The sequence below is a fragment of the Apteryx rowi genome, unplaced genomic scaffold (genome assembly GCF_003343035.1).
Source record: "Apteryx rowi isolate R43461 unplaced genomic scaffold, aptRow1 scaffold_3, whole genome shotgun sequence".
Classification (NCBI taxonomy): domain Eukaryota; kingdom Metazoa; phylum Chordata; class Aves; order Apterygiformes; family Apterygidae; genus Apteryx; species Apteryx rowi.
In genome coordinates, this window is record NW_020449418.1 from 5,842,388 (window position 1) to 5,858,222 (window position 15,835).

The following is a 15,835-nucleotide window of genomic DNA, read 5'->3' on the forward strand; positions in this document are numbered from 1 at the left end:
GAACAGGATAGAAGGAGTAACAGAGGGTTTAAACTGGCAAAGAGGCCTAACAAACTGTCACTCACTACCAGATATGCCAAGGCAGAGAGCTGAAGAGGAGCACATTCAGTGCTGAAGATTGTGAGTGCCACCAAAATATTTCAAATGTACAGAAAGAATGGATAAGGGATATAAACATTCGATGAGGGGATAAATAGCCTTGGGGTGAGGAAGGTAAGGAAATTCTTGAGATCTGACATCTTTATTCTCCTCAGAGACTAGCAGGTTCCAAAGCTGTCATTTAAACTCCAGGATATTCCTGCTAGAAAAAAAGAAACACAGAATAATCCTGCAAAGCTCAGTGGCCATAGCTGTGTGACAGTGTTACCTTGTCCCTGCTGTTTGAAGTAGGTATTTCAGGCATAAGCCTGCAACAGCATCTTCCCTAGCGTTTTACTTTAACCTTCCAGCGGAAGAAGTGAGACGGCTGAAATCTCGTGTGAGCGACCTGGAAAAGATCAATGACAGCTACCTGACAGTTAATCCAGGGATTGCAAATATAGACAAGGAAGTTTCAAAAGCAGAATTTGTTCGTGGCATGGCGCCCTCCTTAGCCTTCTCTTCTGGAGATGAAGAGTCAGTTTGGCTGATGGTGAAGAGCAGACTGAACAAGGAAATAGAACGAGGTGAGGAGGGTCGATGACTGTGATGCTTCATGAGACCAGTTTATTTAAAGGGGGATGGGAGGATTTGATTGCCTGCGAGCCTAAAGATCAGGGCTGCTAGAGTGCAATGCAGTCTGTCCAAATTAGGGCCCTCACCTGTCCTCACAGATAGGCTGTGCTGGGGCTCAGTTTGTTGCCACTAACAATACACTAGCGGTGCATCCCTCAAAGACAGCAGGGAGAGGAGAAGAAAGGAGGCTGCGGATGTGCCATCGTGTGCCAGGATGTGTCACATTTGCTGTAGCAAGTGAGTTTTCTATTTTGAAAGACTTGCACAGAAAAATGACCCCCCAGCTTGTTTCTCATGCTACTTTTGGTAGCACGGGAAAGATAGTTTACTTCTGTTTCACAGATGATGGGAACAGGCTAACAACAGTGGGTGTCAGAGTCAAAAACAGGAGTAGGGACTACAGGAGCCTGCATTCTCCCTTCTTCAGAGGTTTCATGTAACTACAATGCCAGGATTTGCGAAGGCAAATAGGCTGAGAAAACTCTGCTTCTAAAGCCATACTGTATTTGTTAGTCTGTGCTGCCTGCAGCCTCAAAATCCAATTAGAAGTATCTTTGTAGGTGAAGAGAGTAGCTATTTTGTTGCGTAATGAAATCTAACAGTCCCTTCACTTCCTGTTGCAGGCTACTTCCGAGGGGAGAGAGGAGAACCTGGTCTGAAAGGTACAAGTGTATAGTCCTTCTCTTCCCCTGTCGTGTTCCTCCGAGCACAAGTTTAGTGTGGATTTTTAACACAAGGGGCAACTGGCAGTGAGAAGGGTGAAACAGGTTTACGCTTAAACAAAAACAGTGTGAAGCTGGTTTGCTACTTAAACTTTAAAGGGCCTGATGCTGCATGGAACAAATGCAGGAGGCCCAATCCTGCATTGTGCCAGTGTGAAGGGCAAGATGCTGTATGTTGCTAGGGGGACGAGTCTGATCCTGCACTATTTAAGTGTGAAGTGTCCACATTCACCTAGAACTCCCCCATTTCGTTGAGGGCTGGAAAGCAATTACAAAAACAAAATAAGTGAGCAGTCACTGGAAATAGTCCAGGATCTCTCCTGAACTTATTTTTTTCTCTTAGGTGACATGGGAATGCAAGGGCCCAAAGGTGAGTCTGGAATTGCATGCTTTCTCAGGTAGGTTGGCAGCCTACCATAACACCTAGGTAGCAAATGGATTTTTATTGCTCCAGAAGTTAGGTAGAAGGGTTGACGGATCTGAAACCAGTTCCTTTCCTGTGATTCAGATATTGTTGTGATGGTTGGGTTTTTTGCTCTTCTTGCTAGCAAAGACAATTTTGGAGGTTGCAGTAGAAGAGACAACAGATCTCACTTTCAATCTAGAAACCTCTTTCACCTGGATGAAAATCATTCCTGAAGCTAAACTATACCTGGTTTAGTCAAAAAAGGTTCTTCAGAGGACTTTGCACAGTGTGAAGGATCCGATCTATTACGCAAATATGAGGGGCCCAATGTGGCATTGTTTGAGAGGATAAAACTCCTAAATATGCTGGGAACATAAACTTCTTTTATGGGAAGTTGATGACCAGCCAAAGAAAGAACAGGGAAGACCTATTCCCCACTGACTGTCTGTTTCTTCCTCCCCACAGGAGAGCGAGGGCTTCCTGGAGTCCCAGGTAGGTAGTAGGATGACTCCCTTTTCAGGGAGGACATTCAGTGACATTAGTGTTGGCAAGAACAAATTTCACATGGCAAACCCAGCTCGAGATGTTTCTGTAAGGAGTCAATATTAGCAGATGGACTAATTCACTTGATTAATGCCTTGATGTTAAGTTACTGACACAGCTCAGAGACTTGGTTACAAGCAAGGCCTCAGCCTGACTTCTGTTTAATTGAATGTGCCTAATTTGGGAGTGTGAACATCCCAGCTTAACTTTGAAAGAGTCCCACAGCTGCATGAGCACTTGGTCCATGCAACTTTTTGTGCTCTGACATATGTACTGTGCTTTTCCAAAGAAATCCCTTGTTCAAGTACCCACGTTGCAAGTAATATATTCTTTAGCCCAGGTGCTGAATCCTTCCAGACTTCAGCTTGACAGATGCCCCTTATTTACATGTTATTCATTCATGGTGCATGGATATGGACTCTGAATATTTGTTGTGTTTTTCTTTCCAGGCATTCCTGGTCCAAGTGGACACCAAGGACCAGAAGGACCAAAAGGACAGAAAGGCAGCATGGGTAAGCATCTTGATTAATGCTGTGGGTCTCTCACAACTGATTGACGCATGGGAATACAGGCATCAGCTTGGTGTGATCATTGCCTTCCCAAAGGAAGTGAGCAAGGATGCTCGTTGCTCTAGGTCTCCTGTAAAGAGACCCTTTATTACAAGGCATTGTTTCCTATAGGTGATCCTGGCATGGAAGGTCCCATGGGACAGAGAGGTCGAGAAGGGCTACCAGGGCCTCGAGGAGAGCCTGGACCGCCTGGATTTGGAGAAAAAGGAGACAGAGGTAGGAACTAGATCTGCCATTCCTGGATAAAGCAGAGATGGACCAAAGCTGGAGTTTGGTCCTGATTTACCAGACACCTCAGTGGTAGGATTTGGTTTTGATTACTCAGATCCAGATTTCATGTTAGATGCTTGTCAGCACAGACAAAGCTGGCCTAAAGGGTTTTTGTGCAAAGTTTACAACCGGCAAACAAGATGACTTTTGTTTTGCCAGATCTCACAGTCAGGTTTGACTTTGGCAGAACCAAAAGACTTAGTATCTGGGTTACCTTCTTCCAGTTGTCCAAGCCACCAAAGCTGGGGGATTCTAGCCTTGTTCATCCTAAAGCCCAATGAGATGGGATTTTTTTTCACAAATAATGCATGCTTCTTGGGTGTTTTGTACTGACCTATGGATTAGTTACTGATTATTCATGACACTAGCCAGAGAAAGCACAACAGGAGGGGAATAGAGAGATGGGATCATAATTGTATTCTACAGTGTGTGTTCATGCTCTTATTCTCCAGGTGTTGTTGGTGAGCCAGGTCCTCCAGGACCTCCTGGTCCCCCAGGTTCTGCTGGCCTTAAAGGTAAATATGAGGATGGACAGAGATAACCTAGCAGCCTGTTTAGGTGTCCTATCAGGAGGTAATGACCACTCCAGTCTCCTTGTTCCACGTGGGTTGCACTGCAGTGATCAGAAAAGTGATCTGCTGATCATCATTTTAGAAACAGCTTGCTTTGGTAGAGGAACATAACCTTTAGACCAATAAGTTCTTGAGGATTTTTAGTGAGGGGGGGGCCAGCAGAGGGGTTTCCCCAAAACATCAGTCTTGAAGATGYCTTATGTTTCCAGTTGTTTTTTCCCTGCTTTCAGAAATAATGGAGTAAACTCCATACTCCTAACAGGCTGTTAATAGACTTAACAATCTACAATCCACATAACTCGGACCAAAAGTGCACTATAAAGAATGGCTCCTACTGAAACCCAGATTCCAGTATCTCAGTCAATATGGAAGGCTTGAGTCTTTTTACCTTAGTTCATGGAAAACCACTTCCTCTAGATCACAAGAACTAGACTGTGTAGATTTAGTGTCCTGATTTTGAGGATGCCAGCAATGTAAGCTCTTCCAGTGGCTGGGAGGATCCTCGTCAGATAAACACTTAATGGGTTGTGGATGCTTCTGGGCAAATCTAAAGAAATTTGTTCACTTTCTAATTGCGGTGTTACTGAAACAAAATTCATGTTGCTTATTCACAGGTCTAATGGGTTCTCCAGGCCCACAGGGTCCTCCAGGTGAGTGCTGCATTCCTTTTTTATGGCACCTCATAGACTAGAGAAAACAAAAATGGAGTGACAACTTCTGATAATTTTCCTTCTTCAGTGATGGTTGGTGGTGAGTTGGATAGACTAACCTCCCCATCTCATTTTTCTTCAGGTCCTTCTGGCCTACAAGGATTTAGAGGAGAAGCAGGTCTTCCAGGTGCTAAAGGTAAGCTCCGCTTCCCCTGGACAGTAATAGTAGCACCRGCAGATGTACTTTTCCACCACTGCTCTGAGTAGCAGACTTGATTTGAGCATGGAGCACTGAGACCCTACGGACAGAGACAAGCCCGTGAGCCAGGAAAGGGGGGGAGGAAATAGACCTGGCTCAGTGATTGCAACCAAGTATTGAGAAATACAAGAGATAAGAGAGGTGATAGAGAAGTCTAGGTGAGGAAGCATGGATGGATGGAGCTATATTGAAGGAAAGGAAGTTCGGTTTGAGTTTCTCTGGTATCAGAGTGCATGTATTCCCCTATGATTTTCCTTGGTGTGTGAAATCCTTTTCCCTTCCAACTTGTTATTACTCTTCTTCAATCACTGATATATCTTTCAGGTGAGAAAGGAGCTGCTGGAGCCCCTGGACCAAAAGGTATGTTGATCAATTAAATGTCTTTTGTGGGTACTTTCTTTAGGTTGCCTTAGATATGGATACTSTCCATGGGGTTTAACTCCGTCCTTCCTTGGCTTGTTCTTTTGTGCTTTTGTCAGAAGTCAGACTTTCTTTTCTCAGACAGAAAATATTTTACAATGAAGCAATCTCACAAAATCCATCCCTTTTTGTGTTGTAGGTGACCAGGGTGAGAAAGGTTCTCGTGGAATGACAGGTCAGTGGATTGTTTCCCTGGAATAACACTCTATCTAACAAACACATGAATTATTTGAGTTTTCAAATAACAGTATCCCCAGCCAATCCTAGTCAGCTTTCTAGAAGAAGTATAAAGATTATATTGGTTATATTGGTTATATGTTTTTGCACCTAAGTTTTAAACAACTAGATCCCATTTTGATTCCAGTAATCTTGGTAGAAATGTTTTTGTTTGGCTTTAGATAAATTTTCCCTCATGTGCACTGTATTCACTTCACTTGAGCATTTCTGGTGCCAGAGACCATCACAAATTAAGAGGCCTGAACATCCTGTCAAAGCTGTTTTTCAGTTGCAAATAAGCAAATATTGCTGACAGTCATAAATTGTATCTTCAAGATTTATTTGATTCATTTTTGTGTAATTTTGTTACAGGTGAACAAGGCTCAAGAGGAATGCCTGGTGTTCCAGGAGAGCCAGGGGCTAAAGGATCAGTAGGTAGGTAACAGAAAACAGATGTGATTATATGTGGGGCACTGCCATTTCCACCCACAGAGCCCATTTCTGTGATCACAGACAAGGGAACGACTTGGAATCATGCTGGTTGTGATCATACTGGTTGTGATCCCAKGTCTCTTCTCTAAATAGCTAAGGTTAGTCTGTATACTCAGAAAAGTTGTCCTACAGTTAAGTTTCAAGTGAACTTTCTCCGGATCTTCAGTGACTGCAGCCAAGCTTTCATTTGGACGCAATAYGATGAAAAGGCACTCTCCTGTGTTTTGGGCTATGTTCCACTTAGTAGGAGGGCAGGGCAACTGAGATACTATTTCAAAAGTCCCTAATGACCTCTTTTCTTTGAACAGGACCAGCTGGCCGTGATGGACAGCCAGGTGAAAGAGGTAAGGGATTCTTCCTCYCTCACTGCTCTTCCCTTGAGGTAGAAGAGCAGATACTCCTTGACTTGGCAGGAGGTTGATTTGAGGAAGGGGTGGTAGAAGATGGCAGCAGATTCATGTCCTGGGATCTTGCTGTCTCAGAAAAACTGTRGAGTCAACCATGTAAATATGGAACTGAGACATGTGACGGAACTGGCCATAAATTTGCGCCAGATCTCTGCTCCCTGCAAAGCTCTTTCCCATTGTGGGTGTTCACCTCTCAGACTGTGATGCTGAAATTGCCCACTTGGCTGTGAGGATACGATGGGTAGAAAGTGCTGAGGGACAACTGGTGGTAAAGCTTGAATGGGTTGGTAGATAAGTCAGTGATGGCTGGGTTGTTAATGGTGATTATGTCCATAGGTGAACCAGGTCTTATGGGAATGCCAGGAGCCCGAGGCCCACCAGGACCCACCGGAGATGCAGGACAGCCGGGTAAGAGCAGACAGAGAACAAAAATATTTTTTGCTCAGTCAAGAACACAGTAGTTTCTGTCAATGATTTCCAGTCTCATTTCGAAGTTCTGGCTGGCAGTCAAAGCACTAGAAAAGATCTCTGTGCTGTAAGAGGGTAATGGAAGGGAAAGACACAGGGAGTCTAGACCCTTTGTGATATCAGGATTGCACATACTGCAGACAAGAACATCACAGAATTACAGAGTCACAGAGTGGTTGAGGTTGGAAGGAACCTCTGGAGATCATCTAGTCCAACCCCCCTGCTCAAGCAGGGTCACCTAGAGCACATTTCCAAGGATTGTGTCCAGGTGGGTTTTGAATATCTCCAGAGAAGGAGATTCCACAACCTGTTCCAGTGCTCTGTCACCCTCACAGTGAAGAAGTTTTTCCTCATATTCAGATGGAACTTCCTGTGTTTCAGTTTGTGCCCATTGCCTCTTGTCCTGTCACTGGGCACCACTGAAAATAGTCTGGCCCCATTCTCTTGACACCCTCCCTTAAGATATTTGTATACATTGATAAGATCTCCTTTCAGTCTTCCCTTCGCCAGGCTAAACAGTCGCAGCTCTCTCAGCCTTTCCTCATAAGAGAGATGCTCCAGTCCCCTAATCATCTTCGTAGCCCTCTGCTGGACTCTCTCCAGTAGTGCCACATCCCTCTTGTACTGGGGAGCCCAGAACTGGACGCAGTACTCCAGATGTGGCCTCACCAGGGCTGAGTAGAGATCTCTTAGAGTTTTTGCTTCTATTTTTCCAGGTCTCACAGGACCCCAAGGACCCCCAGGTAGGTTTTTTCACCATATTCCAGTTTATCAATGACACACGTTGATAAGGGCTCAAAACCACCTTGTAATTTGCCCCCTGCACCACTCAGGGCTTCCTAAGTGGGATCCCAAGGTTTCTGCTTCTCCCTTAGGTCCTGAGACAGGTTTTGTGATTGGTGCGTAAGTTTTCAGTAATACAGGGCCTTGGACTGTTTGAAAAATTGCCTCTCCCCAAAACATAGTTTGCTACAAAGAAGATGTTTCTGTTCCTTGGGCATCACTGAACAGTCCTTCTACCCAGCAGCAGAAGCTGGGAGGAGAGGAGGTAGCAGTGGAAGTGGCAACAGAGGATGTGACATTCTGCAAGCAGAGGTGGTTTGGGGAGCAGTTGCCAGGGAATTTCTCCAGGAGCCTCAGAACGGGGGGCAGGATCTGGGGGAAGCAACAGGTAAATCTAGGGAGCTGTGCCATCATCCAGGGAGCAGTGGGAGAAGGGAAGCCCTTACCTTTGCCCAGGGACACTACCAGCTCTGTCTACAGTCCACTGTGAATTCCTCCACCTGGTGTAGTAGGCACAACCTGCATAAAAATGCTGAGAGCCAATGTCTTTAGTAGGAAATTCCTCCTATAAACCCCAGACTAAAACTGGGGTACCTGGAAAAAACAAACAAACAAACAGTTTTTGCACTAACCATTTTAAATTGTTCATCTACCTCATACCAGGACTTCCAGGCAACCCAGGCCGACCAGGGGCTAAAGGTGAGTTTTGTTTCCTCCCTAATACTCATTTGCTCTCTAAGCACTTAATTTTAGGGAGGATTGTCTGCTCAGCTGACCAGTCTCTGAATCAACAGTGGCATCTAGTGGCTTCAGGAAAAGAAAGTTTGAGGAACAGAGGGTAGCCAAAGCCTCCCTGAGCACACCAAAGGCAGCACAGCAGTTCTCCCTCTAAGACAACCTTAGCAGACCTGGTTTTGCCCTGGGTATATGAGCATGAGCCCTGCTGACTGCAGTGGAAGCTGTGTGCCTGCCTCTCAGATAGATCAGGGCCCACTACCTATTCTGGCAGATGTAGTGTTCAGAAAGCTGATCAAGCATGTCTCTGGATTAGCAGAGCTCTGTTGCTCTGTCTTCCCCTCTGACATTCTACTGCTATGATTTACTGGACAAGAGATCAAGAGCAAGGGGAATAGAAACCACATGTTTGATAGGACAGTTTCATTGATCTAGTGACAGATTTCCCAAAGAAAGAAGTTCATCTTTCGTCTCTTTCTTTTCTTAGGAGAAACTGGAGCTCCAGGCAAAGTTATAAGTGCTGGTAGGTACTGCTGTGAGTTCGAACACTTACACTTTTGGAGGATTTTCTGCATTTTTTTATTATGCTTTCTAAATTCATATTCACTGGGTGCCAGTCCTGTACTAGGGGCTCCCTCTATTGGGAGAATACRTGTTATAGCTGGTCAAATGATTACTTAGGGATGGATTTGTTACAGATTCACGCTGTGTGTGTATGTGTTTGTGTTTCAGAGGGTTCGTCAACTATTGCTTTGCCAGGCCCACCAGGTCCCCCAGGCCCAGCTGGTCCCACTGGACCCCCAGGTGTTCCAGGTGAGGAAGCTGCTTCTCCATTGTGGTTTCCACAGGCAGCTTGCATCGCTGTCCATCCAGTTCTTTATTTAATGTGTGATGTTTCTTGCCCCTGCCAGGCTGTCCTCTGTGGGAGGTGAGATTGCTTAGGCAGTCTAGATACATAAGGGTCTCCACCCTTTCCTGCTGTCTGTGCTCTCTGCACAGAGCAAGGCCCAGATCTAGGGCTGAGTTAGAGAGGTAGTGGCATCGAGAGAGAAATGGGAAATGATCAATCACAGGGAGGAAGGATAGAAGGGAAGGCTGGGAAGATGGAGAAACTGGGAGCAGTGCTATTATCCTTTGATCTGATGAGTACAAACGAATGATAGATCAAATCCAGCAATTCAAATCAAGACCTTTTGCCTCTCAGGGAAGCAGGTGTGCATGCACACACACACACTCAGTGCATGAATTTGGTCTTCAGATTCCTCTGTCCCAGGTCAGACACTGCCCTCCAGCACACTGGCATCTGGAAGCAGTTCCTGGGCCCTGATTTTCATGGCACTTCTGTGCCTTTCCCAGCCATGTAGCTGGAGCTAGTCTTGGAGCTAGTTTGGTGGAACTAGTCCTAATTTGCAGCAGGAAATGCAAGAAGAGGATTAGGCCTATTGCATTTCTATTGTGGTCTGTAGCAATCTGGTTATTTCCCCAGTCAAAGAAGCACTGAGCACTTTAATTGTCAGATGATGGAAAATAGGCCATTTCTCCAGAGCCTCAAGTAATATATAGGACTAATAAATTCATACCCTATCAGAATTCAATTTATTTGTGCAAATACATTATTTGATGTTCTCAGCTCTTTATGAAAAATACCTATTGATTCTCTTCTGCTACTGTAAAATACAACCAGAAAAATCCAATGCAATCTTTTTTTCTTTTGAAACCAGGTCCTGTTGGGCCAGCTGGTCTCCCTGGACAGCAAGGTACTGTTCTCCATCAGCCTTGATTCAGCTCCTTAAGAGAACAGCATTCATTAGTTTTCCTTTGTTTCTAATTCTCTCAGCCCTTGGCACAGTCTCTCTCCCTTTGTTTGCAGATTCCTTACTTTCAGTTCATTTTGCTGCATTATTGGGCTTAATTGATCTTTTAAGGAGTTTCTATTCTTTTCTTTTTTTTCCCCTTCCCAGGGGAAGAAGGGRGATGTTAAGAGCCAGTGTGATGTGGAAGTTGCAGATGCCTTTTTTTCTCATGTTATTTTATTTGGAGACTGGTATTTCTAAAGCACTTCTCAGCTGCAATTGCCTTTCTGTGGCGGGGAATATAGCCCAGCTGGCTGGCTTCTGCCATTTTGAAAGGTGGGAAAACAAACTAGAGCCTAACTGGTAATAATGTCACTGTGAAACCGCTGCCAGTTGGACAGAGATCTGTTGGGAAGGGCCCGTACAGAGCTCAGAAAGGTTGGGAAGCTCCTCTTAAGGACCCTTCTTAGCTTGTTTTCTATGATCAAGCAAACTGTACAGTAATTTCCATATTTGAGGAAATGTCCATCCCGGACTGAGTTCAGACTCCCAGTTCACATGAGCCAAGTCTGAACCCACGTGGGGGAGATGAGGATGGGTGCACAGTGTCACCTTCTCTCAGTTAATTCACTTTTTCTTTTTTCCTGAAAAAGGTCCAAGGGGTGAGAAGGGATCCRCGGGTGAAGCTGTGGTAGAAACCATCAGAACAGAAGTCTCATCATTAACATCTCAGAGTAAGTGGGCCTGGCTTTCCACTTCTTTGCTTGGAGAGGTATTGGAAGCCTCCAGCCCTGCTTACAGCTAAGGGGAGGTGCCTCTTCCCCTCAACATGCCATAAGGCAAAGTGTGTGTGTRTTTGTGTGTGTGTGTGTTTGGCGGGCAGATCTATACCCTGACAGCAATACCAGCCACCTCTTCTACCCTRCTTCTCATCTGTGCATCCCAAAGTGCTTTCAAAAGGTGGTAAATGGCACCAGGCCCATTTCACAGAGAGGTAAGCTAAGGCATGGTGACTGATGAATAGTCTCCAACAGTGAAGATGGTCACAAAGCTGTGGGGTCTCAGCCAGGCCCTCTAGCCACTGTTCTTGCACTGGGCAGTTAGTTCCCCATGTAATATGAACACAGAGCCATCTGTAAAGGAAGAACCAGTTTGAAATGGCATGTTAATCCAACAGGGAAGGAAGGAAATCAAAATCTCTCTGCAAATTAGAGGATGAATTCACAGGGGAAGAAATCCTGTTTCAAGGTGGAAATAAGTGGAGCAGAACAGAGTGGTTTAGCAGCATCCTGTGAAAAATGCCTGCTTGCTCTGTGTAATACTAAATGTGTGTGCACTTACAACCAGTATTTGTAGGGTTTGTGAGCTCTCTGTAAGTGAATGAGAGARGCAAGGCAGAGGAGGGCATAAAATTATGAATGGTCCTTTTCTGATCACTATTTGTGGCCCCAGAATGGGGTCATGTAGATCTGGACCGTGCTTCAGTACGTCCCATCCCCCATTCTGGAGTTGTGGATCTCAGCATCACTGAGTTTTGAGTTTATGCCTCAACTTGGAGGTGTGGATACATCTCCACTCAAGATAACACAGGGCAAATATTTGTTAAATAATGGCTGCCTAATTTTCTCATCCCAAATCTTGTCCCTCTTTGAAAGCATCTTTCTCCTACATGAAAGTTCTTTCCCTCCTTCTCTACTCTTTGGGTCATTTGCTCTTTCACTCAGCTATCTTTGTTCTCCAGAGAGATCCCCTCCCTGTTTCCTATATGCTACCAGCCTGTTCAGCACTGCTTTTTGCTTCATGACTTAGGCTTTTGCTTCATGACCCCATGCTGCCAACTGAGCACATCTGTCCTCTCTCTTCTCTGCCTCAGCTTTGACTCAGGYCACCCAGATCCTGCCTTAGTCCACCCTTGAGTGTAAGAGCTTCTGTCAGCCATGCAACGACAGTTTCCATAGTAGCAATAGCTCCATAGCAACAATTTTTCCTTTCTGTGTGTTTCTTTTGCACAGTGCTGGCAGATTTACAAGGGCGAGCAGGACCGCCAGGTCCCCCTGGACCACCAGGTACGTCATATAGCAGAGCTCAGTACGTAAGCAGGGGCATGCTGACACGTGTTTCTGGGCCATGCAGTTTTTTGAGTAAATACTCTGTAACATTTCTGTTTCTTTGGCCATCAGGTGAATCTGTGCAAGGACCCCCTGGACCTCGTGGACCCCCAGGTAAGAGCTTGTTTCTCTGAAACAAACCTGGAAAGTGAGAGGTTTTTTCAATGCCTCTGTCCTGTGCCCTGCAGTATCCCAGATGCAATCTTGGACCTGTTGAAAGTTAATAGGATCTTTACCACTGACCTTACTGGGAGCAGATTATCACATAGTGGGTTCCTACTAACACAGCTTCACTGAAATACAGTTTCACAGCAGCAAGAGTAATGCCACCCACAGGAGAAGATTTGCTTTGCAGAGGTCTGCTAGCCAGACTTGTAAGTCATAAAAGCCATACTTCTTGGGAAGACACTGGAYCTTCTCAAGTTCCTGGGGAAGCAACTGGAACCGCTTCCATCTTTACTTTTTACTTGTCCAGTCTTAACTGCTAGCTGGGGGCAGATGTAGCAAGATATCATGAAAAACATTTCCCCTTTCTCCTTCYGGTAGCACAGTGATTCCTTCCCTTCCACAGCCAGAAGAGAGGAGCTGAAGGAGGGTGCAAGACAGGAGCATAACACCATTCCTTGCTCTCTGCTCAGTAGCAAAGGGGAGCAGGTCAGTTGTGCAATGGAACGAACCTTCCCTCTCTATGCAGGGAAGGCCAGCTGGGATTGGCACTGTGTACCACGAGAAAGGGAGTTTCTTTGCCCTTGGTCTGCTGTGGTGACAAGTGATAATGAAAATAATTAACAGGGATAGATGTCGGTGGAGAAAACAATGAAACCAGCCTACACATGGCTAGGGCCATCGCTGGAGGTACAGCAGCTCTGTCACTCAGTCTGTCACACTCCTGAGGCTCATCCTTTCTGAGGCCTGTTTGTGTCCCTTTTGCCTAGGAGAAGGATTGCCAGGACCTCCAGGCCCACCAGGGAGACCAGGATCTTTCACACAGACCTCAGGTAGGCTCTACCTACTCATTCCCTCCTCTGTGCCCTGGAAAAGAACTGCCTGTTGTAGTTCCAGARAGCACATTACCTCCTTGGCTGTGAGCAGATGGAGCTGTGGGGACCATGCGCCCTGTTCTGTTGAATGTCATGAAGCAACCTTTTTGTTTTAATTCCAGAAACAGTCTTCACAGGACCACCAGGTCCACCAGGCCCACCAGGCCCAAAGGGAGACCAAGGTGCGTATATCCTGCTGCCTCACTAAGATACCAGAAAGTATGGATCCCTGACCCCTCTGCCTGAAAAGAAGTGAGGAGGGGCTTGGATGCRGAAACTGTCCTGCTTTTCTGTGGCTGTGAGAGAGCTGGCACAGTGGTCACTAAGCAGGATTCCTATCTGATGCCATAAAAGAAGTGAGTCATTATGGGAGAAATTAATTAGCTTCCAGCGCTGGTGTCAAGGCAACCGCTGTATTCAGACCTCAACTTTGCAAGCCTCTGAGATTCAGGGCCATTCAGAGTTTCAGATTTGCCATTAAAGTGGCACAGTCTGTTTGCAAAATGCAGCATGGGCTTGGCTAAGTCAGTGCAAGAAGGTGGCCCTGTTAAGCATAGCCCAGCTCTGAGCTGAGTAGAAGAGATGGGATCTAATCCATTTACTCATTGCAGCCTGGTAAACTGGTGGCCATAATATTCTGCAGCATAGATTTGAGTACTGTTGCAGATCAGAATGAAGCAAAAGCTAACGATGCTCCTCTGCTTCCCTGTTCACAGGCGAACGAGGCCCACGAGGATTCACGGGTAAGGAGGCTTCCAGGGGATGTCAGYGGGTGCAGTGTAGATTGCCAGTGTTTGTGACTGCTCCCCCATTTCTGTATCCAATGCAGGTGAACCCGGTGAGCCTGGCCTCCCAGGAATCTTCTCACATGGTCAGTCTGTGCCCCCTTTCCTCTTCTGAATTTATTGTCCCTAAGCTGAAACCAGGAAGCAAAATCCTGCTCTGTTGACTCCAGCTCAGTTTTAGTGGAGTCAGGATTTTGTCCACACACTTTATTCCTGTGCATCTCTGACTCTTCCCCTGTGATTGGCAGATGGAGGAGCGACCATGCAGGGACCTCCAGGAGTTCCAGGCCCACCAGGCCCGCCAGGACCCAAAGGTAAAGTTAAAATCTTCTGTCTCCTCATTGGCCTCACACAGTCAAGACTGGTTGAGGCTAGAGGTTGGAGCAGCCTGGTCCACTGGGAGTTAGAGCTCTGCCCACCCCTGTCTTTTGAGTCATGGTAGGACCCTGGCAATTGCACTGCTCTGAGCACAAGGCCCTTAGATGGGTCACAGAAAGCTCAGGAAGGCTGCCATAACCTCTTTCCTCTGTTCTTCTCCAATAAGCTGCCAGTCYAAGATCTGTCATTGCAAGGTTTGGATGGTTGGTTCTCTGGCAACATGTAGCTCAGCCCTTTAACATGACCAGCATGCAACATGCAGTAACACTCACAATAGTTGTCTGTCTCCCTGTCTCTGGTTTCCAGGTGATGCAGGTGTCCCAGGCGCTCCTGGCATCCCAGGAGCATCGCGAGGTAAGAGGCCAGACCATCATTGCTCTGATATTATCAGGAAATGTTGACATCCTGACAGAGACTTGCAGAAAGCTCCTGTGGGTCTTGCAGCTGTGGGTGCTGCCCTCAGGTCAATGGGATTCATGTTCTTCACAGTCTGCCCACCTCAGACAATTTAAGAACTACAAGTTTTATGTTTCCAGCTTACTGAAAATCTTTGAGCCAAAGTTTGTCCACAAAGGACATGAAAGAAAGGGAGTCCTGGTTGGGTAACCATGTTCTAGAGGGGATTAGGGAAGCTGCATTAAACCTTCTGGTGGAAATCCTTTTGTTCAGACCAAAATTGCTCTTTGTTCAGTTTTCATTTACTGCCAGGAGGATGCAAGTGAGTTAAGCCACTTTCATCCTGAATGAGAACATCTCTCTRTGCAGGACACTAACACAGTTTAACAAATCCCTTTTGAAAGTGAATATGGATTAACTTGAGTGTTCCTCCATGTGAACAAGTCCTCTGCTCCTCCATGTCAGGAGGAATACTACTGCAGGTCGTTGGAAAGACAAATATACCCTGAAGAGCCTGAGGTGCCTGGACACTGCAGTGACTGGAGTCACATAGGGCCCACCCATACTTTGCAGTGGACACCAGTGAGGAGGTTCTTGAGCTGGTGCCGCAGGCTGGCTGGGACCAGGAGCAGCAGGGCAGTGAGGCCAGCCTAATGAGATTGGGATCCCTGTCCGTATTTCTACACAGCGTTGCATTCCGGCACGCAGACTGACCAGCTCTGTAAGCACGAAGCCAGGGAGGTCTCTGGACTTTGCCCTGTGGGGCTGCATAAGCTGGACTATAAGTCACCAAATTGAAGGCCTTATACTGTCTAATCGCCAGTGCTGGGTGTGTTGGGAGATGAAGGGGGAGCCCCGCCATAGTCAATTCCCAAAGCTCTTTCCAGGCCTGTGGGAAGGGCTCAATGCCACCATCCCCTTAGCCTTGCTTGGTCTGATCTAGCCATGCCATAACCTTTCCTCCTTCTTACAGTGAATACTGTAGGTGGATCCAGACAAATTCAGGGACCCCCAGGACCTCCTGGGCCACCTGGTCCTCCTGGCCCAGGTGGAAGCTCATCTCAAGAGATTCAGCAGTATGTCACTGACTTCCTGAAGAGTGAGTATAA

The 15,835-nt window shown here is 46.3% G+C and overlaps 1 protein-coding gene across 1 annotated transcript in view; it reads left to right on the top strand.

Annotated features, from left to right (window-relative positions):
- The window catches only part of COL17A1 (collagen type XVII alpha 1 chain), a 38,187-nt gene that overhangs the window by 14,906 nt on the left and 7,446 nt on the right, over positions 1-15,835 (top strand). Inside the window, exons 17-45 of the mRNA XM_026069768.1 lie at positions 450-665; positions 1,338-1,376; positions 1,780-1,806; positions 2,308-2,334; positions 2,835-2,897; positions 3,066-3,170; positions 3,677-3,739; positions 4,411-4,446; positions 4,589-4,642; positions 5,030-5,065; positions 5,265-5,300; positions 5,714-5,776; positions 6,142-6,177; positions 6,577-6,648; positions 7,425-7,451; positions 8,155-8,190; positions 8,714-8,749; positions 8,959-9,039; positions 9,948-9,983; positions 10,673-10,753; positions 12,032-12,085; positions 12,200-12,241; positions 13,069-13,125; positions 13,290-13,349; positions 13,884-13,910; positions 13,997-14,038; positions 14,201-14,266; positions 14,637-14,684; positions 15,712-15,825. Of these exons, the coding sequence (XP_025925553.1) occupies positions 450-665; positions 1,338-1,376; positions 1,780-1,806; positions 2,308-2,334; positions 2,835-2,897; positions 3,066-3,170; positions 3,677-3,739; positions 4,411-4,446; positions 4,589-4,642; positions 5,030-5,065; positions 5,265-5,300; positions 5,714-5,776; positions 6,142-6,177; positions 6,577-6,648; positions 7,425-7,451; positions 8,155-8,190; positions 8,714-8,749; positions 8,959-9,039; positions 9,948-9,983; positions 10,673-10,753; positions 12,032-12,085; positions 12,200-12,241; positions 13,069-13,125; positions 13,290-13,349; positions 13,884-13,910; positions 13,997-14,038; positions 14,201-14,266; positions 14,637-14,684; positions 15,712-15,825 (1,680 nt within the window). The remainder of the gene's footprint in view (positions 1-449; positions 666-1,337; positions 1,377-1,779; positions 1,807-2,307; positions 2,335-2,834; positions 2,898-3,065; positions 3,171-3,676; positions 3,740-4,410; positions 4,447-4,588; positions 4,643-5,029; positions 5,066-5,264; positions 5,301-5,713; positions 5,777-6,141; positions 6,178-6,576; positions 6,649-7,424; positions 7,452-8,154; positions 8,191-8,713; positions 8,750-8,958; positions 9,040-9,947; positions 9,984-10,672; positions 10,754-12,031; positions 12,086-12,199; positions 12,242-13,068; positions 13,126-13,289; positions 13,350-13,883; positions 13,911-13,996; positions 14,039-14,200; positions 14,267-14,636; positions 14,685-15,711; positions 15,826-15,835) is intronic.